Genomic DNA, 25,076 nt, shown 5'->3' with positions numbered 1-25,076 from the left:
GGAGCCTTCACAGTAATAATCACAGCACTAATATACTTACTAGGGAATGGTCAGGACCACTGAGACACATTGATCAAGCTAATTGGTTAGATAGTGTGTGTATGTGTGTATGCATGCATGCACGTGTCTGTTTATGTGTGTTGTTTGTATGTATGCATGTATGACGTTTTAAAAAGGTGCAAGGTAGTGCACCCAGGAGCCCAAGGTGTGAGGTGTACTCAGTACTACCAATTGCAAGGGTAGGGTGGAGTGGGGTGGGGTGGGGGAAACTCGTTCCCAGATATGTTCACCTGGGACAAATAGTAGCAGCATGGTGCACCAAATAGAGACATACAGCATCTGTTTAATGTATGATTATGATGACAGAGGGCTCTGGCATTTTACTGTAAGCGTCACTGGAGTGTTTCCTTTTACATGGATATCAAGGATGGAGCCCAGGAGATGAATACTGGGAGAGGATGGCAGCTACAAGGTTGCCCTTAAAGTGAGGGCTCATCTATACAGAGGAAAAGTGACTCAGACAAAATCCAACAGCTGAGTTCTTTACCGACATCTACGGAGAAACTTGAGAATATAAAGGTGTAAAACAGATTAGTAATCCCCATTGTGTGGAGTTTTTACCGTCCCGGCACGATTTACAGAGGCTATTTAGCTGGAGTTGTCAAGTATTTGCTTTCTCATCAGCCTGATGTTTGATCTGGAATCCATCTAGAACTAATAGTAAATGGGAAACATTTCAGAAATTTAGGAAGTTTTAGTTGGCAGTCGGGTTCTACTCTTAGCCTACTCTATGTGAGGGTAACCTTCATCTTAGAAGCTAGGAGACTGTTGCTCTTTATTTGACAGTCAACAAGAAACACGGTCTTGGACCTATTTGGCTGCTCTCCTGGGTAGCAGTTTGGCAGCCCTAGGGAGATGAATTTCTTAAGCCTGGGACGCGCCCAGAGCTGAGGAGCAGCACCACCCTGGCAGCCTCTACTCTGTTGCTATGAAACAAAGACTAGGAAGGTGAGTGAGGCAGGAAGTCCCGCCTTTTAGCCCCAGTTGGCTTAGACTCCCGCTCGGGGCGCTCACGCCCACCTGCGCACCCCTCATTGGTTAGCTCCCCGGCGCTTTGCCACTACTTTTCCAGTTCCTTTCAATGTTCTACTTTTGTCCCAGGCTAGCCTAGATCCATTTCCCAACGAGTTCTTCTCCAAGTGGGACGCGGACGAGTGGGCCTTCCTCTGGGGCCATTGTGTACCGTGGAGGACGTGGACTTGGGGGTAGCGCGGGAGGAGAGTCTCGTCCCGCCCATTGGCTCCGCCCGCTGTCTGGCAGAAAGCAAGTTCGTAGGATTGGTCGGACGACTCAAGGCCACGCCTTAGCTCCGCCCCACGCCTTGGTCTCCGGGGATGGCTCAGGGGTGGGGTGGCCAGTGAGTGGTCTCCTCCTCCGGCGGGCGCTGCGGCGGCCTCCCGAGAGTGGCGCGGGACTGCCGGGCGGGCGTGGAGCTGTCTGCACGGTAATTGCCGCGTCCCCGCGTCTCGGTGTTCCTAGGTCTCCGTGGCTCCTTCCCCGGAGCGCGCTCTTAGGGCGATTCCACAGAGTCCCCCACCCGAGCCACCCCAGCCAGGGCAGCGTGTGTATGTGGAGTGGGACCCGCGATCACGCGTGGCTCGGGACCGCCGCGGTGACCCGAGTAGAGGAAGGAATGGGTCATCCCAGGGTTGGGCGCCGCTTGCTGGCCCGGGGGCCCTGCAGCTGGGCGCGGGCCATCAGGGAGAGGGGACAGCCCTGGCGTCCAGCTGCTGTCGCCACTGCGGGCCTGAGCCAAGTGGGGATTTAAACAGCAGTCCCAGGCTGGCCCGGGGCCCGGGAGGGAGCGGACTCTGGCTGATCGCCTCTGGTGGGAGGTGCATGCTACTGGCGCGAGATCCGGCAGGCTGTGGGATTCCGGAGCCAGGACGGGGTCTAGGTCTACTTTATCTTTGCTGAGTTCCTCGTCCCTTTCCCAGACCCTGAGTGGCGGGCTAGAGGCCCGAGCTGGGAAAGGGCACAGGCGTTCTGAAACAAAGCTTTGGGCCACTCGATACCGGGTAGGCAGACGAAGGGCCACCCGAGAAGTGAACTCCGTTGGTGCGTGCCCGCCCTTGCCCGGTTCTCACCGCTTTTTAAGAAGGGGTTGCTTGTTGGTTTGTTTATTTGGCTCTAGGGAAAAACTACTCACCGCACTGCTTTAAAGAACTATTTGTGTGCCGCAGCTGCTGGCTTTTGCCGGTGTGTGTGTGTGTGTGTGTGTGGGGAGCTGGGGTGGGGGGAAATCCAAGTCCTACGCCTTTGTTGACAACAGACGTGTCCCTTATGCGTGTGTGGAGCACTTTGCATTTATGTAATAACTTGGCGAAATCTAACAGAGTGAAGGAGGCTTCTGAGTGAGGCTCCCAACATGAGTGTTAGGGGTTGCAGCTCTAGTATTTTGAATCTGGATTACAGCAGAAGGGGAAGAACATTGTGTTCTTATCTGTTAAAAGTTGTTTTGTTGATGACGGTGAGCTGTGGCTGCCTGGAACACAGGCTGAGAGTGTGCATCTTTAACTTTTACTATTGTAAGAGCAAACCTTGTGTCATACATAGCTCCTAACCTGGAGAATGAAGTTGCCCGAGTTTACTAAGAAGTTGCATCTGGGACCCTTGGCTTTGTCACAGTGATGGTGGAGAGTATCATTAATGGGTACCCTGTTCAGTTCAGTTTCCTGTTGGGGAAATACTTTCATATCCAGCTAACTTTGCTTCTCTTCAAAATCTACCTTGCAGAAAGGACTAAGATTCCAGATGGCAAATTCTATGAATGGCAGAAATCCTGGTGGTCGAGGAGGAAACCCCCGCAAAGGTCGAATTTTGGGGATTATTGATGCCATTCAGGATGCAGTTGGACCCCCAAAGCAAGCTGCAGCTGACCGCAGGACAGTGGAGAAGACTTGGAAACTCATGGACAAAGTGGTGAGTTCAGTGTGTAGATATGGCCCTCCTCACCCTGAGTGCACTTTTCATCAGCATGGTGACCATCTTTGGATTTGCGTTGGGCCATTTTTTCTTCAACTCTGTGTTTGCAAAAGTTGAATTCAGAGCAAAGACTTCTTGTTGTTGTTCCTTTTAACCTAACTCTGGATTTTCAAGGTCCAGAGCCCCTGGGTATTGCTCCAACATACAGAGTTTTTACCATTGGCTACGTTGGTTGGAAGCATGGCTATAGTATGGTTTGGAAGTTTGTTTAGTCTTATGTGGAGTTGCCTTGCTGCTAGATAGCAGAAGCAAGCGAGTCTCTGCTGGAGCACCCTTAGGAGAAGCACAAGGGTGATGTTGAAACATGCACTGGGGAAAAGAACCAGGGCTTCGGTGAGGAAGCAGTACTTAAGAGTTTTAGTTTTCACTCGGTGTCACCTCGTCTTCACTAAGAATATGTTTTTGTTTTTGCCTTTACTGTTGTTCAGGGTGTGATTGCAGCTCCTTTCATCTATGATTCCATTTTGAAGCAGGGAACCTTTGGGGTTGTACATTGTTTGTTGTGAAAGGAAAATGTAGGCTGCAGGCTGTGTGGGGCTGAGAGTGTCAGAAACTTCTGTGGTTTCTGCTTGTTGCTTTTAGATGAGCTCTAGTTTCACAAGAAGAAACCGAACTGGATGGCAGTTCTCAGAAAAGTCCGGCTGAAAGGGCAGTCAGTGCAAGTGCCTCCCAGGGCCCTACTGGAAAACTAGTTGTCTGAGGAGCCTCGTGACACAGATGTGCTGGCTTACTTCTCGCCACAAGTTCATGCTGTGTGGTGTTGAAGAAGTTGGCCCATGCTGGCCGAGTTTCAGACATTTACAAAAATGTTCCTTTTTAATGATGAGCAAAAGAGGCTTGCTTGAAATCATATGCTGTCATTTATCTTGGCTTTGGTTTGCTGTTAAAGACAAAATTGGCTACATAGGAGCCACTGAGTAGAAGTAACCATTCTGGGAGGTGACACTATTTGCTTTATTTTCATGGATTCTTATGGAGCCTGTACGTAAGATAACGAGCCGTGGGCCTGCCATTGGATGCCACTGATATTTAAAGGCAGCATCAGGTAAATAGCCTTAGTTTGGGGCTTCAGTGTGACCTATTTAAGCTTCTGCCAATTTTTTTTTCCTTCAAATTGTTGTATTAAAGTGCTCCAGACCGAATGATGTCATGATGTCAGAACATTGCAACTTACTGCTTGGGGTCAGGTTTTGGTTTTAGCCTTGGACACTTAGGGATGAAGAATGTGCAGCTGGAAGAACAGCGTGCCTCTGGCAAGCACGATGTGTGCTGACTTCCGCTTTCCTACAGAGTATGCATTTGGAGGTCACCCTTACTGCCTGAGTCATTAATTGGTAGTAGGAGAAGAAATTCAAGGTTTGCTCCAGTTTATCTGTTGCATAAATAGGCAACACATGGGTGTGATTTCACGAGGGAGTTGGTCCATCAGCATCGTGCCTTGAGAGGGTTAGCATTTGGACATCTGTGATCGAGCGCTAGAACATAAAAAAGATTTATATAGTGAAGTGGTGAGCAACAGTGACCGTCAAGTCATTAGTGAAATAGTAAAAAAAAAAAAAATAAAGCAGTATGCATAATTTTGCTGCATACCTGGCTGTTAACCTACACATTAACCATTTCTAATTATTTCACCACAAATTACAGTAAGTGCATGGTTATTTCACAGTTAAACACCTGCCACTGTCCATTAACCCTTCTGTGGGCTTTAACTTTGCGTCTGCAGTTGAGTTTGACACACAAAGAACTCTTTTTACCCCAGGTCTCTACTTAGTGGGATGTGGGTGCCAGTGTTGGCAAGGGCACAGCAATACCGCTTTCCCTCTCCATCTCCAGTGTTTGTCACAGATGACAATGTGAATTGTCACAAGATGAACATCCATGGCTTTGTGGAGAAGACTCCCATCATTTGTCATCTGAGCTTGGTCTATTATTTCTACTCTTAATACACACTAAGAGAAAGGCCCTGGAAATTACTATTACCAGTTGCCAACCTGCTATTGAAAGTTGTAATGTAGAAGTTTTCTCCAAGATGGGTTCATCTTCTTTGATTTGATTTCGATGAAGGAAGTGGATCATAATATCAACACTTTATCTGATGATTCTCCTGGAATTTTATTACTAGTACAAAAAATAGTGCCATCTGATGTGTGAACTAGAGAAGTAGCTACAAGAGTGTGAGCTTATCTTGTGAATACAGAACAGAAGGTTTCAGGTCTAATGGGTGGTTAAAGAAGAGTCAGGTGTGAAGTTGTACAGTTTTCTTTACGGAGCCCCTTTTCATGGGGAGGTCTTCAAAGTACTGCTTTCAAGTAATTACTGAGCAACACAACTCTTTTTAAAGGGGTTGGCGGCAATCAGTCTTGGGCAGCACAGGACATATCTCATAAGTGTATAATTTTATCATTCCTTGACCTCTACAACTTAAGATACTCAACTGAAAAGTCAGTTGCAACTAAGTGTTCTGTTTTCCCAGGGCAGGCACTCTTTCCAAGGTCACCGAGCATAGGAGAAAACAGTTGTTCCTTGTGTTCTTTATAAGTTGTGTAATGCTTTGTAATCAGTAGCACAGAGTTCACGTAGTGCATGCCCTGAGAAAATAACAAACGGTGGCTACCAAAGCATTCCACTTAGATAGTTTCTGGTCTTAGTTCTTCTGATGGGTCTAAGAGACTGACCCCCAGACCCATCAGGTCAGTGGACGATTCATTGTTAACACTGACAGAACTATTCTCGAATATACATTTTAGGTTGAAATACACACAAAATCATATGTGGATTTTTGTTCCTAAATCCTTATAGGCGTGTCTCCATCGACCCTTAGTAAACATTTATTGAGGGTCTGGTGTATGTTACTGACTATTGTTGGGGGTTGCGGGGCTAGACATGGCCCTGCTTTGGCCTGTAAACCAGGAAGACAGGATCAGAGCTGGACAAGAGTTGGTGATGGAGTATGAAAAGGGCTGGGGTGTAAAGTCAGCAAAAAGCATAGTGGAGGCAGAATAGAGAATACTTACCTCCTTCTTTCTGATCACTGGTGTTCTGTCTGGTTCTGCTGCCCCAGCCTTTTAGGAACAGTATTATTCTCCTCCTGTTAGAAATGCTGAAGCGAGGGGAAGGAAATGGTTGCTAATCGGTGTGGTTGGAGTCATAATTTATTAATGGGAGGTTCCTGAGTGTGGTTTGCACAGAGTCGGAGCCAGGTGATGGAAAACAGAAGAACCCATTTTCCTTCTAATAGACGCTAAATGCACTGAGTGTACATGGATGCTCGGGAAATTAGGAAATAATTACTTGATGATAAAGAGCCAAGCAAGCTGAGGACCTGCTTTTGTCGTGCTCCACTTGCCATGTATTTGAAGCTGTGTTGGTATATCAGTGTTCAAAGCACTCAGAACGTGATGTGACCACCCAGCATTTGCCTCTTACCTATAGTGTATCGCTTAGACTTGAAATAAAATAGTCTGTCCATGCGTAATTTCACCAGAAAGAAATTTAAAGTTTGTCTGTCAATGACACATGAGTTATGTACATATTTTTAAAATACCACTACCACAATATTACTTTTTAAAAGTTGAATTATTCATACATCTGAGAAAGAGACTACAAGGTTTAAGCAATAGTTCCCTAATCAGCACTAGCTGCTATAACCAGACCGAACAGCTGTGCCACCCACCACTGGGCTGCATCCCCAGGGTATTTTTGACTTTTTAAAAATTTTACTTTATTTCCTTTTTCTTTGGTGACAAGATCTCCAGATTGCCCGAGACCTCTCCCTTGTAGCTAGCTAGGCCTTGAACTTGTCACCCTCCTCAGACTCTATCATCAGACGTGAAGGTTTTGGATGCTAAATCTGTTTGTCAGCTTCCCAGGACTTTAATAAAGGGAACGACCCTGATTTGACTTACCCATAGATTTCCTTGTCTTTCTTGAAGTCCTTCATTAGTAGGATCCTGGGCCCTATTAAATCTGATTGGGTTTAATAACACCCTAGCTGTTCGGGCAATTTTGCTTATCACTCAATTAGATTTTGAATTTGTGCTGACACAAGTGGCATGATTCTAAAGTGTGTACTGGTGACACCTAGGAAAAGCTTTATTTGCCAAAGTGAAAGTATTCAGGGGACTCCGTGAAGAGTTAACTTGGCCTATCCCTGTAACAGGAAGCAGGCACATAATGGAAACTTCAATTGCTTATTCATTTGTTAGCTCTTAAAAATACTTTAACATTTAGATTTTCCTGTCCTTCAAAAGTTGTTTGTATGCTGTTAATTTATTTGCACCCCCTCCCCCCAAATTCTAGCTCTGGACAGACATCGGTTATACATAATGTCACACAGTATACTTAATAAACACCACACTATGACGTAAATGCTGTACCTAGTAGGTGGAGGTGACTGTGGCTTGCTGGAGGTGAGAAGCTGGTGAGAGGTGCTGTCCCTGGGTTCTAAAAGATGGTTTCATCTCTGGGCTGGAAGGCATCTCTCCCTGAAGGAATGGAGAGAGACCGTGAGTAAGAGAGAGTAAAGTAGAAAGGATGGTGGAAGCTCAGTATTACCAAAGAATTTGGATTCAGTTGATTTGGTGCATATAAAGATTTCTGAGCATTGAGAGAAAGAAAAATCAAGGCCAGTCTTTCACATGCCACCCTGCTGAGTCTGAGGTTGGAGCACTGCTGAGGGAGACTGGGGATCAGGAGGAGCCCAAGCAATGTGGTTAAGAATTAACAAAGACCTGGTCTAGAGACTTGACAGTGGGCTGGGTTTAGCAAGCGTGGCACAAATGCGGAAGGTTTTGGGGAGAAAATCTGCAGTTCTTTGAGCATCTTGAGGGTTCCGAAAGAAAGAGAAGGCGAAGTGAAAGTGGCTTGAGGTTTTCAAGCTAGTCGACTGTGAAGGCAATGGAGCCCTTAAAGAGAAGGGGCCCAGGGAGGGAAAGGCCAGACTGATGGTCCGCCTGTCTGTCTCTTGTGTGTTGAGTATGATCTACACACGAGATGTAGAGAGCAACTGATTTTGAGGTCAGAAAAATTGGGTATACAGTTCAGAGAGAATTTGAAACCAGGGTCATATATTTGGTAGTTGTGTTTCTAGGCATAGCATCTCAAATGGTAGCACTGCAAAGGAGTTAGGATGCAGACTCAGAGACAAGGGCAGAACGTCCATCATTGGAAGCAGGAGGGGCATTTCTTTAGAGGTAGTGAAGGGAAGCCAATTGGGACATAGAGTAGGAATGGAAAGGTGGAGAAAGAGCAGTTGTGTATGGATTTCTGCATACAAACAGAGTTAAGAGGACTCCTTCAACTTCTCACGAAGTTACCTTTAAGAAGAGAAACCAAATAGTACAAATTAGGAAGTCATTGGATTTCCTAATAGAGGCAATTGTTGACTTTGGCACATTGATTTCACTTGTGATGGGGCCAGATTAGGGTGCGTATGGAGATTTTTTAGTGGTTCTACAACTGTAACAACAGACAGAGAGAAAGCTGTGACAGCTTTAAGGTCTATTGAGGGTTGAACTTAATTTTATTGTGTGTCTCTGTGTCTGTCCATCTATGCATGAGCAAGAGAGATATAGAGCGAGGCTTAAGGGGTACCAACAGAAGGAATGCATGAAGGCATAGATTACAGTGCACATGGGAGAGCAATATGGAAGTTACTAGGAGTGGCTAACTGTGGCAGAGAGGTATAATTTCCATGTAGGCATGAGGGGAGTGAGACACATTTAGGGAAGCTTTACCTAAATGTGTACATCTCCCGTTGGGTTGCCAAGAAGGAGTTTAAGATGACATTTTCAATGTTTAATCCATATCTTTAAAGTTGTATATTACAGATCAGTCTTCTAGCAATAGGGTAGGTAAATGATACGAATGGAAACCTAAGCCTGTTTCCTTCTTTTACATTAAGCATCATCTTATGTACGTGCTGTGACAAGAAGGGTGTTGTTGCCTTCTCAACTGCATTGATCATATTTAAGGCTTATTTTTAAAAATATATTTGTAGGTTGCCAGATTTTTTTTTTAAATCAATGAAAGAAACTTTAGATAATGTTGGGCCAACATGTCCAGCTTATCATTTAACATTTGAGTAATTGTTAAACTGAGCCAACATAGCACATATCAGCAGTTAAGTAGGTCATAAAGTACTCTTAACCTGTTCGTTTTTATTGTTAGTTCTTTCCTTGAGAAGAACTAGCTTTGAAGAAACTAGAAGATGCCCACCAAAAATAGGGGCCCACCTTTCGTCTTACCCCGGTATAGAAGACCCCAGATTCTTTAAGGGTTTCATGTAGTATTAAAAGTTTTCACCAACTGGAAGAACTCTTAAACTATCATGATTTGGGGTGGGCTAGCCAGTGCCTTTACGTCCCTGTATTTGCGTAAAATCTCCATGGACTTTGCTTTGCTGTGATAGGAAATGAAGTCTGAAGGGAGAGGAAGCACCAGAAGAAATGAGGGATGAACTGCATTGCACATTGTGCTGAGCACTGCACTTTTTATTTTCCTTTAAAAGACTGTAAGCCAGTCAGGCGTCTAGAAGGAAACAGGCAGATTCGATGGGTCCTAATGTGTGTCCCTTGTATTAGGACAGTGATGCTGGCTGCTGCAGGGCATTCTTCTTACAGGAGGTGAATCACAAAGGGGTTAAATATTTACGTTTTGCACTGCCAAACTCTTCTCCAAATTCTACATTCAGTTTTAGAGAGATTTATTCAATACTTTTATGGATATCTGCTATGTATATTTTTCTTCTGAGAGGTCTTAACTCTCTTCCTTGTAGCCTTCACTCCATCAAACACATGCTGAACCTATTTTTATACAAAGTGAGAAAGATAGACCAGTGAGGAAAACAGATACATGCTGCAGGAGAGCAGAGTACATGATGCGTATTTTAAGTCTAAGGAGTTGTTTCTAAAATGGTCCCTTTAATATTGACTCCCTAAAGGTACTGTCATTGTGAAACGTAACAGAATTAAACTTCTCTAAATTCCACTATAACCAGTCTTAAGATTTTGGCCAATTTTATATGCTAACTTTATTTTGCTAATTAATATTCTGTCAAAAGTGCTGTATTATTTTGTATTTACTAGGTAATATTATGCCTTCTTTTATGCATACTTTATTCTTTTGTTAGGAAGTTGCTGAATTAAGACGGAATGAACCTAAAGACATTCAGATGCTTTTAGACAGTGACCTTGATGTAGCTGCAGTAAGAAACCTCTGACAATGTTTCCAGAAGAAGGCCAAGCAAGGTCTTCATACTACATACTGTCTTTAAAAGAGACCCTATTGGTGCGCTCCTCCCTGGGGAAGACACCTCTCCCACTCCCAGCTTTAGTCAGTTGTCTGAAGTTCTTGAAGAATTGAGGCCTCCACTTTGGCATGCACAAGGGTATCCTCTCTGTTCAACTCATTTTTGGCTGGTCATGTTGGTGAGACTTTACAGGCATAGCTTCTCGTGTTACTAGGAGACACAAGCTCCCAACAAAGTCCGGGATCCTCTGCCTCTTGGTCTTTCTGCTCTCGATTCCGCCTTCTTCCTTCCCCAAGTCTTAGGCATGGGAATGTTCTAGGGGTGTAACCATCAGGACTTGCCCAGTGACAAATGCTCAATCAGCCTGGAAAACATGCATTCATGTAGCATTATATGGACTTGGTAGGTTATATTTAGGAATGTACATACAAACATACATATACATATACATATATACGCAGATACATATTATATGCATATAATAACTGATATAAAAAGAATTATGAGTTTGAAGAAGAGGGGAAGGTTATATGGGAATGTTTGGAGGAAGGAAAGAGGAGAAATGTTGTAATTAAAATGCTCTGGAGAGGAGGGGTGGTTTTGGTGTTTACCTCAGTGGTGTAGAATATTAGCTTACCCTGAGTGAAAGCCTGGTCCAATCTCCAGCACACACATATAAACACAAACTGCACACTTGGAGTGGAGATTAAGTGACTCACTATGCCTCATTATCTGCGAATGTTCTTTGGAATGAAGTATGTTTTGGAATGAAAGTTATTTACAATACAGACACGGTTGCTTACCATTGACAGTTTTGGTTTGTAAAACTTCTTTCATAGTTTTAGGAGCTGGTTCCCACCTTAGTTGCAAGGTATGTTAGGTGGTCTAAAATCTCTTTATCACTTTTTGGCTGGAAGGTTTCATTAAGACACAGCCAGACCCCCCCCCCCTTTTTTTTTTCTATTTTTTTCCCAGTCATCATTTGTTTTTATTTTGGCTTAAGTTTTTTTATATATAATTTTTATTATAATGTTTTAAAATTTAATTTTTTTACATAATTCATTCAAGAAATCTTTAAATGTAGGATTCCAAGAGTAATGTCTTGAAAAAAATCTTACAGCAACATTAAATTCTGTTTTTATATTTGTGCCTAGGCTTTGATATAGTTGAAAATGTCTGATTATATGAGTACATATGTCTGTTTCTTATTAAAACACATAAAGTATGTACATGCTAAACAATAATGTTAGGTATTTGAATCAGCATAGACTATATGAACACTGAGAGGGAATGCATCAACATCTTTAAATATGAGTAAATCCAAGTGTCCATTCGGTAGTGCTGTAGTTTCTGATCCCTGTGTTAATCATCTGGGTATTGAGGAGTGGCCCTAAGCAGGTTACATTTCCGTGTTTTAATGCTATCATGTCATAACAAGAAAGGTGCTTTTTAGTGATTTTCAAGGTTTCTAAAGACTTCTTTTTAGAAGTCTCAAAATCTTTGGGTCAATGATGGAATTTTCAGCCTGATTTCAAAACCTGAGTTTCTTTTTTGGTTGAAGAGAAAAGAGTAATCATGTTAACCAATTCCTTTAGTTATCAGTCATAGCCTTAAAATGCCCTTCATCGAATAACCTAATGTGAGTTTATTTCTTTGTGAAAGCTCTTGTTTAGCCACCAGCTCTCATTGTGGGGTGCAGCTCAGCTATTTCTAGAACTCTTAACCTTGTGGTAAGCTTCATTTTTTCCCCTTAATACACTGGTTTTAGAATGGCTATTTTTCTTTTCCTGGCTTTGCAGTTCCTTGCACCTAGGAAGCACTCAATAAATATTTATTGAATGGAATTGAATTTGACCTGCTTAGAAGTCATAGTCCTGGGGTAGGATTATTCATTTTCGGCAGGAGCAGCCATAAATCACAGAGTTTAGCACTAATGCAGCTGATGAACTGCACACTGGAAGGCATACAGTAGCTCAGCTCCCTCACTTCCACTTCTCCTGTGCAAAGTTTGAAACCAGGGTAGCTTGCAGAGTCCTAGTGCACCAACTCCTTCCAGCCTCTTTCAGGCCTTCTGTACTGTACACCGACAGCCTTCCTGTGCACCCACCCTTGAGCCCCACTGCATGATCTCTTTTCTTTACCCCGGTGCCTTGCAAGCTTTTCTAATATGATTTAGCTGCAATATTCCTTTCTGCAAATTTAGGCATGTTTTTCTTGATGCCCTTGGGAATGTGACTTAGCTGCTGCTTTTCTCCTCTAGAGTTTTGTAAGGTCCCTCATCACAGTTCTAAGGTCTGTGATTCTTTCTTACGCCCCCAGACTTTCCCACTGGAAGACTCCAGGAGGATAGGGCTATGAGTTACTCCTTTGTCTTCCTTTTGCCTGAAACAATGCCTGGCGTGGACACTTACTTCCCTTGAATTAACAAATGGGCCATGCAGTTCATGTAAATTTGCAAATGGAATAAAATAAAAATGGAAATGAGTTTAGAAGGGAATCATTAATTATATGCCTAATTCTAATTAAATTGTAATATAGCCAGAAAAAGAGGAACCTGCGATTCAGAAGATGCAGGCTCTTGTGTTGGATTAATGGTTTTTTAACTGTCCCTTAATCTTTGTAGTTCTTAGCTTTTTAAATCCGGAAATGAATGGATTGGATGAGATCTTTTCTAAGATCCCTTCGAGCAAGAATTACACTGCTCCTAAGTTAATTATATAGAACGAGGTCTCCTTTGCCAGACTCCTTAAGGCAGGGAGTATGCTGTACTCATCTGTAATTTCCTGGCTCAGTACCTGGTATATGGGAGCTATTCAGAGTGTTTGTCCTTTAATCAAGCAGTGTATTTCCACGTGAAATTATAATTGGGGGGGAGCAAGTGACTAAAATGTCATGTAAGGAATAGTGAATTAGATATCCACAATACTGAAAAGTATCTACCAAAGAACAATTACTTGTAATGTCTAACACATGTGATGTTTTTCATTAAGTAGTTAACAAATTAACCAATGGTACAAATGAATTTGAAGCTGCCCTCTTTACAAGTTAATAATTTATCAGTCTGTGACGTTTCACAAGGACTTGTTGCTAAAATTCAGCTGTGTCCACCGTAAGAGGTTGGTAGTGTTTTTGAAATTCGCCTGTGCTCTGGTAGCTTTTGGTTTTGAGAATTGAAATACTGGAGCTGGTAAGATGGCTCCGTGATTAAAGACACTTGTAGCCAAGCCTGTGACCTAAACTTTATCCCTTAACACACATGGTAGAAAGAGAGAGGTGGCTTGATCAAGTTGTCCTCTGACTTCCACTCAGATGCCAGCACACACACACACACACACACACACACACACACACACACACACACACACACCCCGACACACACACACACACACCGACACACACACCGACACACACACTCTTTGTCATCTTTCTAGATGACATTTTACTCTAGAAAGACTTGGTATTACTTAATAAGGGAGATTCCATCTGACCTTTGCCAAAAAAATCTCTTGTGGATTAAGGTAGTATTCTTATATTTAAATTAAATCATTACCCCTCATTTGCTATTTATATATCTATAGAACTCAATTATGAAAATTAAGTAAACTGCACAGTCAAGCCATTTATAAAAAGTGTGTGTGTGTGTGTGTGTGTGTATGTGTGTGTGTTTCTGTCATTTAAGACTGGCTTACAATTTAAGTGTGTGTGTAAATGTTTATACACTTTTTTTCAGCCAATTAAACCTATTTATTACCTGGTTATTTATTGGTTGTGTACAAAGTGCTAAGATTCTGGTCTTAGGAACTGTGTACACAGTGGGAGAAAATAGGGGGTGCAACAGGTCATTGGGAAAACTGATTTTGTTCAAGGTCAATGCCTGACTGTTTTGGCCAGAGGGGTTTGTTTGTTTGTTCTTATAAAAAAAGAGATATGTTGATATCTTCACCTAAGGAAATGTGATAGTCTGCTGTGGGGTGGGAAGGTCTACTTCAATATGCTATCTAAATAGGATGAAGGAAGCCAGGGTAGGAAGTGCACGTAAGCAGTCGAAGAGTATGCAAGCAAGAGGCAGCTTGCTGTTTATTTCATCGATTACTGACAAATTTACTTTGAGTGCATGCTTCCTGAGATGGTCACCGTTTACCCATTGTGAGTTTGCGATAGCATTTCGGTGGGTGTCTAGAGGCCGTTGTTGAAACCTGAAGCCATTATCATTTGGAGGCCCTGCTAGCTCTCTAGAAGCCTGATTATGAAAGAGGCATTTCTTTAGAGTTAAGCAAACGAACAACAAACCACAGCAGATTAAATATTTGAAAAGCTTCCAAGACTGCACATGTTGATACATGTCTGGACTGCTGTATGACGTGCTGCCTCTTGCTTGCATACTCTTCGATTGCTTACGTGTACTTCCTCTCTTGGCTTCCTTGGTGCTATTAGCATATTGAAGTAGACCCTCCCTCCCCTGTAGCAGGATAGTCAGTGCTATGATACTCCTGTGTACCTGAAGCCGTGTGTGTGTGGTGTGTATGTGTGTGTGTATGTGTGTTAAATATATATTAAATATTCTGTTCATTAAAAATTGTGTATCTTTAAGATTTATTGTATAATATGATATACCTCTGTAGAGAAAGTGGTACCATAGTCAAAGGAGTAAACACATCTGCCTTGTGTTGTGGTAAGAGTGGCTGTAGTCCTTTTCCCTAGGGACTTCAGTGTGCAAGGTGACTGCTAACTGTGGTTCCTGTGCCTTTTGTGTGACCTCTAGACTTGTGTATCCTCCTTCCTGTCACTTTGTGCCCTTTGACCACCATCCTCCACTTTCCCTTCTCCCTACCCTTGATAGCTATATTCAATTTTGTTTCTACATATTTCACTTCTTCATTTTTAGAGTCTGTATGTAGATGAGATCACACAGAATCAAAATCTCTCTCTCTCTCTCTCTCTCTCTCTCTCTGGCTTATTTCAGACTGCCGACCATAATTTCTCTATTTATGGAACTGACTGCATACTTTGCATATAATCTTTCTAAGCCCATGCTGAATGTCTCCCCAACTTAGCCTCCTATTAGCCAGGTTCCAGAAATATCTTTTGACTACGCTGTTGCCTCCCAAAAGGTGACTGACTCATTATGATGGGAAGGAAGATACAGGATTGTTTATTTATTGTGTTTAAAATACTTTGCTCTGAGATCTTTTATAAAAACAAAACATACATAAAATCTAGAGGAAACCACATATGAGGGACTCAGATCTTATAGACACTGACACAAATGACATAATAGAAGTTCCTGCCGGTGGATATTCTGCCTGCCACGAGTGCTGCACTCGAACCTTCTGAGTGCTGTATGCAGTTCCCAAACATCTTTAACTCGAGTGAATTGGTGGGTTCTCAATACCCTAGTCACAGGGACAGAGTGAACTGGTCTTTATGAATGACTAAGTTATATTAACATGCAGATTTGAATTACCACTTCTTTCTTTCTTTCTTTTTTTTTTTTTTTTTTGTCCTGGCAGAAAGTATTTTCAGTTCTGCAGGCAGCCCTTCCTCTGCAATGCTCCAGTGAGTGTGTGGCACCTGCTGGACTGACTGAATGGTGTACGTCACATGTTTATAGGCCTGGTAGATACTGAGGGAGAAAGGCTTGTTTAGACCTGACACCTGTTTAACTGCTTAATAACTCAGTTGTTATAGGTACATCTGTTAAAAATTCTCCTCAGGGTCCAGAAACAATGCATTAAAATATTAATTAAAATCCGTGAAACAGCTTTAGCCATGAACTTCATACAGTAAAATAACATCTTAAAATTAGATATTCATTGGTCGCTTTCTTTCATTAAAAACAATATTGATGTTACAAGGCGATTAGTAACTACTACACTAGAGTTCCATTAGACGATCTACTTCAGGACACGATAGAAAAGATAATCAAAATGACCAGAGGTGAACATGAGGATGGGATGTAGCAAAGTGTGCCTGGAATAAGAGACTGGGATTCGGTTGTTGTAAGAGAAAAGTATTGGTGCTTTCTAAACTGATTCAGTAATCCAGATCACAGATTGCATTGTGGAAAAGAAAGGGGACATAGCTCTCTCTATTCATTTGTAACTTTCCTATGATAGAGAATATTATAGTTTCTATAAAGTGTTTTTTTCCCCTTGTTTTTAGGTAAGACTGTGCCAAAATCCGAAACTTCAGTTGAAAAACAGCCCACCATATATCCTCGACATTTTACCTGATACGTATCAGCATTTGCGGCTTATATTGAGTAAGTATGACGACAACCAGAAGCTGGCTCAACTGAGCGAGAATGAGTACTTTAAAATCTACATCGACAGTCTCATGAAGAAGTCAAAGCGAGCGATCCGGCTCTTCAAAGAAGGCAAGGAGAGGATGTACGAGGAGCAGTCGCAGGACAGGTGAGCACCCTGGGATGTGTTCTGTCCTTGTTCTTCCAGTGGCTGTGTGTCCCAGGGTTAGCAGAAAGGCTGTGCATGTGTTCCCGGGACTACGCCGTTTCCTTGCCTGCTTCCTTTTCACAGTATTTGAGTTTGGCAAAAGTTCAGGTAGAAAGCCAAACCCGAGCCAATGGTCTTGCTTTTCTCCGGGCTCCTTTTTAGAGCACTTTGTGTTTCACAGAAAGACTGCTCACAGTAGCCAAGCAAGCAGGCTTCTCCAGTTTACATCTTCTATATGGATTTTCCTGAAGACATGGGAATAATCAGCTCTAGATAGACACTAGATCACTGACAGAGCAAAGAACGATTCCATCTAAGACCAGCTTGGTAAACCAGCGTGATTACTGGGGCTACATACCGAGGTTGAGTGACTGTGCTCATGAGAAGGTCTCTGCAAAGTACCACCCTCGCATGGACGATGGCTGTGACGTGGTGTTACTACAATCTTACCTTCAGCTAACCTTTCTCTTCCAATATTACTCCCTACCTCTCCTCAAATGCCAAGGGCCATGGGTCTCAGAGGCGGTGGCAGCTGGACTATCAGATGATCAGCCATGGCTCTGTGAACACTGCCTCACAGTATGAGAAAAATCTCTGAAATCTGTTTCTGTGGATGGAGCTGTCACAGTATGGTTTTTTGTCTATTTTCTAGCCGTTTGTGTGGGGTCAATGTATTCTGTAGATGATCATAGCAGTATCGGCTCTGGGGTGGACATGGTCATGCTCAGCGTTGAGAGCGGACCCTCACCATGCTGTCATCTTTGCTTTAGGGTGGCATACACTACCATCAGCGAATCAGTATCGATCTGTTTGCATCATGGTTTTTATTGTTCTATGGTTTACAAACATACGCTTGTCACGTGTTTACCCGTACCCTACAAAAACTACCCGCATTGGGCTGGATAAATGGCTCGGTTGTTGAAGACTATAACGTACTACTAACATGACAAGAAGTGCTCCAAGTTCAACCTAGACAGTGTGCAGTCAGTACTGTTCAGACTGCTTTCCTGCTGGCCTTTTATAGCTTGACAGCCCCCCTTTTTATCTCATGGATTATGACATCGTGTGCTTCTATCATAGTTTGTTTCTACATGCGCTCTTGTGTTGGTGGCCTTTGTTGCTGATAGGAACATTCATGTCATCTGGGCAAATGCTTCGGAGTGTGTTGTTGGATTACATGACTTGCCTTGTTGAACTCTGCACACTCTAGCCTGACATAGTAACTGTTGTTCTTCATTCCCACCAATAGCAAGTGCTATTCCTGGATGCCTATCTGCTTTAGCACCTGGTGTTGGAGTTGCAGAACTTTAGATTCACTTTGAATGTGAAGTAGCCTGGAGTAGATGCTCCTTCAGTAGCCACACTTTGACCCTTAAGTGAGAAACTGGCCAGGGAAGACCGATAGGACATTAAGCTTTAGTTCTTACTTTATAGTCAGGAAGTGTTTTCGCTCTCTGTCTCCATTCCTATCCTTCTCTGTCTCCACTCCACCCCTTTCCCCCACCCCACAAGCTCAGGATGGCCTCACACTTCCTTTTTAAAATTCTCTTTTTTAAATTTTTATCTTACGTGCGTGGATGTTTTGCCTGACCATCTGTGTGAGGGTGTCAGATCCTCTAGAACTGTAGTGACACAGTTGTGACCTGCCATGTGGGTGCTGGGAATTGGATCTGGGTCATCTGGAAGAGCAGCCAGTGCTCTTAACTGTAGAGCCATCTCTCCAGCCTTCCTATGCTTGCCTTGAACTCTTGATGCTCCTGAATCTACCCGCTGATGCTACTGGACTATCATTCTGACGCTGCATGGCTTCCAGTCCTTGTGAGCTCTGATGGGGTCAATGTAAGCACACAAAGTGCAGGGGTGAAGAGAGAGTTTACTACCGAGAAAAGCAGGACACACTCCAGGGATGAGTGTGGTCAGTAGCCAAAACGATCACCGTGCCAACCTCCATTCTTGGCTGGGCTTTATACTAGTTCTCAGTGCTTCGAGAATAGATGTCTTTTCTGAGGAGTGTTTTCTTCTTCCGATGATTGGTAGGCCTACTTAAGGGTGGGGGCAAGCCCATGTTTCTCCTTTACAAGAAAATTACCTAACTAGGTAGTAGGTAAGATATTGGTGGCCGTTTAGAATGTCATGTCTCCATTTGAAGCCAGAGGTAGGATTCAGATCACATTCTTCTGGCCAGTTAAGCCCTCCAACTGTAGTTCCTGTTTACCAAGCTGCTGATCAGGAGATAGGGGTCTCTTGTCAGTGACCTTCAGAACTGCCAATATCTAAGTATTTACCTAAGCCAGGATGCCCAGTATCTGTACCCAGGATTCTGTAAGGGTGCACGGATGTCTGATGTCTGGGTCTTTAGGTTTTGGATTTAAATATATGTCCTCAGGTAGATAATGGACCTGATAGTACCCCTTTCTGAGCTCCTTTAAGTTTACCTAGAATATTCACCGACGGTAAAAGTATTTCTAGCTGGAAAACTAATATGAATTAAGATTCTCCATGTCTTAGTGTTGGCTGACTTAATTTACCTTTTAGTTAAGTTAGGAAAATCTTTAAGAGACATGTAATCTCTCGATTTCGAAAACAACCTCACTTGGTTTGAGATGGTGTAGGGTTGTGTAATGGAAAACTTAGTTATCTGTGTATGTAGGCTCCGAAATTGTTTGTAGGAGCTGGCCAAGTAAATATACAGAGCATGCAAGACCATTACATTTAATCCCAGTAGAGGCCTCTGCCAAAGGAAAATGACATAAACGTTGATCTCCAGTGTTTCCAGCTCATTCACAGCCCTAATGTACCCAAGAGTACCACGGTTCTGTGACGGCATCCTTCACTTCACGCTCTTGGAAGACAGTTTATATTTCTCGAGCACAGTGAATTTCCTGGCTGCCTTTTAGTTGTAAAGCTCGGAGCCTCTCCAGGGCCTCAAACTCAGTGAGAGTTTGAGTTGCCTCAGGAGTCTAGCAGCAATGGAGGGAGGGAGACCATACGAGCTGTTCTTAAGGGCTTACAAGATGGAGCAAGAGTTTGAAATCCAGATGTTGGTGTAAATATTTTCACAAAGTATTTGTACCACTTACAAAAAAACCAAAACCAAATCCAAAAAACTACATTGCTTTTACAAATGTCACTGTAATTCCTATTTAGATATAGCCTTGGAGTCCTTAGTACAACAGCTAAGTACGTTATGACATCAGGATGCCAGCCAAGTGTGCCACTCTCAGGTCCAGCGCTTTGAGTAGAAGTCGTATTTTAGCTGGACAGAAGACTGACCTGGTAAACTTGCGTCCCACTTTTATGTCTTCCAAAGAGACTTGAAACATTCCCCCAGTTCAGCAGGCATTTTATAATTACCACTACACCAACTGTTTGCATTCGCACCTCTGTTTGTCAAAAATAAATAAATAAATAAAAAATTCCAGGACACATAAAACATTTTAAGTGTGTAAGTTCCCCAGACAGTGGCAGATCACGTAAGACCGGCCATAACTAGGCAACTGTGTAAACTGCATCTGTGCCCCTGGTCTAAGAATCCACGTGCATTTAAGTATTCCGTCTTAAAAAATCAACCAAATGAGGAAATACAGTAGTTTGTATTCTGCGATAGCATGTTCCGTTATTGAATTTTACTATCATCCATGACCTCTTTCTTTACTGGTCTATAGCCAACCTCTGAAAGTACACATTCTTCTGTGCTGATGAATTCCTAACGTTGATTTCTAGTGTACCGTTGGCATAGTACCAAGGACGTAGACTTCTGATCAGTATCTCTCTGGCCATCACATACTTGAGCACATTCACTGCTAAGCACCCTTGGGAGTCTAAACACAAACTGATTGGAAGTATGTTGCTGCACACGGAGTTCTTGTGACGTTTTGCTTTGTAGAACCTTACAGAAAATCCAAAGACTGTTCATGTTGAAGTTTGGCTACTGATGGTACTATTCAGTAAAACAACCACTGATCATGTTAGACATACTGGTTATCGGAATCCTAGGAATCCTGTGGACTGTCCTCTTTGATTCCAAAGTGACTCACTGGGCACAGTAATGTTAAGTTGACACTGAAGAGCAGCAGTAGAAATAGTCATTTTGAATTCAGCAACTTACACCAGCACTGCTTCAAGTGATTTTCTATTGGATAAAGTTGTGTTGGGCCAGTGTCTGTGTCAAGATGATCAATGCCCATGTATCTGCTTTGTCAATAATGGACTTCTTCCTGGCTTTATTTTAAAATTAAATGTAAATATATATTAAAAAACAAACCTTGGGTATCAGTTCTGAAAGTGGAGCTGATTTAGTTTACTACTAAAGAATAAGTGGCCTGAATTATTAATTTCATGCTAATGTGGTATACAATTCAGTGAGAAATGTCTGACAAATTAACGTAGAATAAGCAAACTGCTCCCAGTGTATTTCTTTGTTAGTACTGTGGAGGGAGTGAGGGACAGCTTACAGCTAGCTAAGTGCCTGTGCGGTCAAAAGAGACATCTAAGGCCCAGTGAAACTTTGTTGCCTTGAGGATGGTAGAGTCATGGCTTCTGACAGAGGAAGTACCTTTGGCATGTGCAGCCCATGGGTGGGGGAGGGGTTGATTGGTCCAGTCACCTCCATTGTCTCCCTTCCCAGAAGCAACTGAACTTCACCTGGCTGGAGTTGATGCCTCTTCAGTTGGGTGTTTAACCCTTTCTGAGTGTGTGTTTTGGGGAAGAGTTATACAATGATGTGTGAAAGAGTTCCTGTCAGTGTGCTTGGTGGGTAGCAGGAACTTGTGCAGAGGTCTGCGTGCAGCATGGGAAAAGGAGACCCTGGCTCCAGTTGGTTTTCAGGGTGCAAGAGCCATGAGGGTTATTCCTTCTGACCATTGTGATTTTCTTCTCTGATTTTACTGGCATTTCTTCAGTTGTTTGTTTTCATAGTAAACTTTATCTTCAATCAGTAAAGTAAGCGTCAGTGAGCTGCTGCCCAAAGCCTGGGGTGGGACAGCCACACAGGGATAGCCCAAGATCAGGAGTTATGCCCGCTAGCCATCTGTAACAACCCTTCCCTCCCACACACTTCACTACTGAAACAAAACCCACAGTTAATTTAGGGGAAGGAAAATAACTCTGAATTTGAAAGGCTATCTGTGGAGAAAATAAAGGATTTAAAAGTGCACGTTGAGACACCATAGATGTTGTCTTACTAATATCATTTCAACATTTCCCTTTTATTCTTTGTACACCAGTGTTGAGGAAGATAAATCCATTCTCAAGAAAATGGAGCAAATGCTTGTATAAGAGGGGGCTGTATTATGCTCTCACATAATAATACTCACACTTATTAAGGTTTAATGGGAGGGTATTCCAGCATAGAGAAGTTAATCCTTTGAGAGGCTAGCCTTTATTTGAACTGCAGAGACATCAGGCAGATTTCTGTTGTCTACTGACTAAGCCAAGCAAAGGAAAACCTGCTATCTACTGTGTTAATGAGCTGCCCTTCCCCTGGAGAACCTGTTGTCTCTGCCCCTGTTTCTAACCCCAGGCTGTGGGATCCGAGATAAGTTATCCAGAACATTTTGGAGCTGATCTTTTAAAGAGACAGAGTTAAGCAAAAAGTTGACTTGGAAAACAAAAAAGCAGAATAAAACACAGCAACCCCTTCACTCCTCCCAAACCATATCAACAATAAAGAGTATCTGTAACAAACAATGCTACAAGCAAGCCTAATTCCTTTACTCACACTGCTGTATGCCTTCACTGTTTCAAGCAAAGATAATGTGATGTGTGTTACATTTAAATTTAGGTCAGGCATGGTGACCACACCTATAATTGTACACTGAGGCGGGGGAGTAAATTTACTGGTATCTAATGCCATCTATTCTGTTAAATACCTATTATCTAACAGTACACGAAAGGGAATAGTTTTATTTATTTAAATAGACTATATTTTCTACTTTCTAATAGTGGAAAATTATAGCCTTTTTGAATTCACAAGGAACAGAGATATAAATTACAAGCAAACAATAGACTACAAATTTTTTTGAACAGCAATATTTTAACATATTCACTGATTATTTAAATTTTGTATATTTCTCTGTATTCTAGGTATTTTATCTTTTTAAATACAAAACTAGATATTTAAAACAATAATATTTCTCTGCAGAAGTATATCTGCTTGCTAGGAAATGGGATTTTATTTTTTTAAGAAACTTAAACGTATTCCTAGGGTTGATTCACTGTAAATGAGTGAAGTAAAATTTTTATTCATTCCCAATAAGAATATTTTCATGCACTGTGAAATTATGAACAGACTTCTAATTCTTGGAAATGAAAGGAATAATTTCTTTAACACATCATTAATGTTGAGGTCACAAGAAAGTTATTTGTACGAATGTTTTCAGAGTTAAACGAAGAGAGACTGTTAGGTGGGTCAGAGAACCTGGAGACTCCTGACAGGTAAAGCCTTTGAGGCCCAGTGTGTTTGTTTGACTAACTGCACCCCATTGCTTTGTTTACTAGATACAAAGAACTTTTTTTTTTAGTTGATAGCTGATTTGTGTTCAAATGAAAAGTGAAACTATTTTGTAGCAAGTTCTTCATTGGTGTTCATTTTTCAAAATGTAAAAGAAAACAAAATTATTCAGATGTTTTTGGAAATACTCCACTTAAAACATTTTAATTAAATATTTGCATGTAACCCACATATCTGTTACTTAGTTGTTTTATTTGATTTCAGCTCCAACCTACTATCACTCAGTCTTTAACTCCTGATTACACACACACACACACACACACACACACACACACATATACAGGCACATATATACACATATGTGTGTATATATAGTATTTTTATTTTATTTAAATATTGAGTATTTTGAAGGCAAGATTATATTTTATGCACATATATTATCTGGATTTTTAAATTGGGGCATTGTTCCTGCAGATTCTAGTTTATTAAATGTTTATCCATTTCTAAGACTCCAGTGGACCTGGCTTACAGTTGAATACCTTTTATGTTTTCCAGTTTTAAGGCAGCTTATTAAAATTGATGTTTTCCTGCCTGTGAATATCTCGTGATACTCAGATTTGATAATTAAAATCCAGAAGCACTTAAGAAAGAAAGGTTGTTTTCAGTTTCATAATACCAACACTCCCACAAAGAAGATTGATGAATGATGTCTTTCAAGTGGCAGGTTTTTTATTTAGTTAAAGAAAGCTCCCGTGGCAGTTCTGTACAGAGCTAATTTCAAGTCTGTTTATAAAGCAGGCAAGCCTCTGCAGTGCTAACACCATAGCCCTGGAGTGCTTGGTTATCTACCCTGAGAAGACTCTAGCTTTTCAGTGGTTTAACAATGAAGTAGAGTTTCCAAGAATCCAGAGGGATTAGCATTTAGCACTAATTGGGGGGAGGGTGTAGATAGAACTGAGCTCAGGGCTGGCTGCTGTACAGTAGAACATCCTTCAGTTTTCTCAATTGTCAATGTATTTGGTCCCCCTAAGCATTACTGTTTGGGTAGAACATCCTTCAGTTTTCTCAATCAATCGTCAATGTATTTGGTCCCCCTAAGCATTACTGTTTGGGCTCGAGTTCTTGTCTTTCCACACACACATCACTAGTCTATAGATGTGCTTGTTTTGGCAAGGTCCACCGAGGAGGCCCTTAGCAAAAGCATTCTTCTGTAAAGACTACAGGAATACAAACAGAAGCTCACACTGTTGGGTGGAACAGTGGAGGAGCAGATTAAGTGGGATGATGGCTCAGAGGCCTTACGGAACTGTGTTGTTCGAAACACCTGACCCAGGTGCTGCAACACTTACCCAGGCTGCCACAGTGTGCAGTGGCACTCGTTTCATTGAACTGTTACAACAGAGTGCAGACACTTGGATGGTTCAAGCAAGGGCATTTGTTTCTCTCCCAGTTCTGGAGGCGGAAATTGAAAGCAAAGTCATGCCGGGCCTTGCTCTGAGTACCTCTCCAGGAGGGCGTGCTGCCATGTCTCTTGCAGATTCTGCTAGCCTTGGTGTTCCTTGGTGTGTGGAAGAAGTTCTCCAGAGAGAGCCTACACCAACACATGGTATCTCCTCACTCTTCACCTCCCCCTCCACTATCCCTTACCTTGTTCTCCCTCTGTCCAACCAACCCTCTTTCTGTCTTAATCTGTCATAATGACCCATTTTAAATTGACTATTTCTGTAGAGACACTGTTTCCAAATAAAGTCATGGTTACCAGGAAGGGTGAGCCTAGAATTTCACTTAGCTCTTTAGAAGATCCAGTTCAACTCTTAATGGTGATCAGATATGGAATTGTAAATTCGTACTCTGCAGAAGAAAGTTGAAACTCACTAGA

General features: G+C 42.2%; 1 protein-coding gene across 15 annotated transcripts in view; it reads left to right on the top strand.

The window, feature by feature from the left end:
• The first annotated feature begins 1,360 nt into the window (after positions 1-1,360).
• The window catches only part of Cblb (Cbl proto-oncogene B), a 167,065-nt gene continuing 143,349 nt past the window's right edge, over positions 1,361-25,076 (top strand). For 5 of the 15 annotated variants that reach the window (XR_015632574.1, XR_015632573.1, XM_087575381.1 and 2 more), the window contains exons 1-3: positions 1,384-1,504; positions 2,797-2,982; positions 16,457-16,707. Coding sequence is in view for 10 of the 15 variants with exons in the window: in XM_087575381.1 (XP_087431507.1) it covers positions 2,815-2,982; positions 16,457-16,707 (419 nt within the window). In the remaining 5 variants the exon portion in view is untranslated. Of the gene's footprint in view, positions 1,505-1,927; positions 2,119-2,796; positions 2,983-16,456; positions 16,708-25,076 lie in introns of those variants that run through there. The other 10 variants (XM_087575383.1, XM_087575379.1, XM_087575377.1 and 7 more) reach the window with 3 other exon arrangements.

This window comes from Rattus norvegicus, chromosome 11 (genome assembly GCF_021556685.1).
Source record: "Rattus norvegicus strain SHRSP/BbbUtx chromosome 11, alternate assembly SHRSP_T2T, whole genome shotgun sequence".
Classification (NCBI taxonomy): Eukaryota; Metazoa; Chordata; class Mammalia; order Rodentia; family Muridae; genus Rattus; species Rattus norvegicus.
Note: the sequence above shows the minus strand (reverse complement) of the source record. Positions and strands in the feature narration are given on the sequence as shown.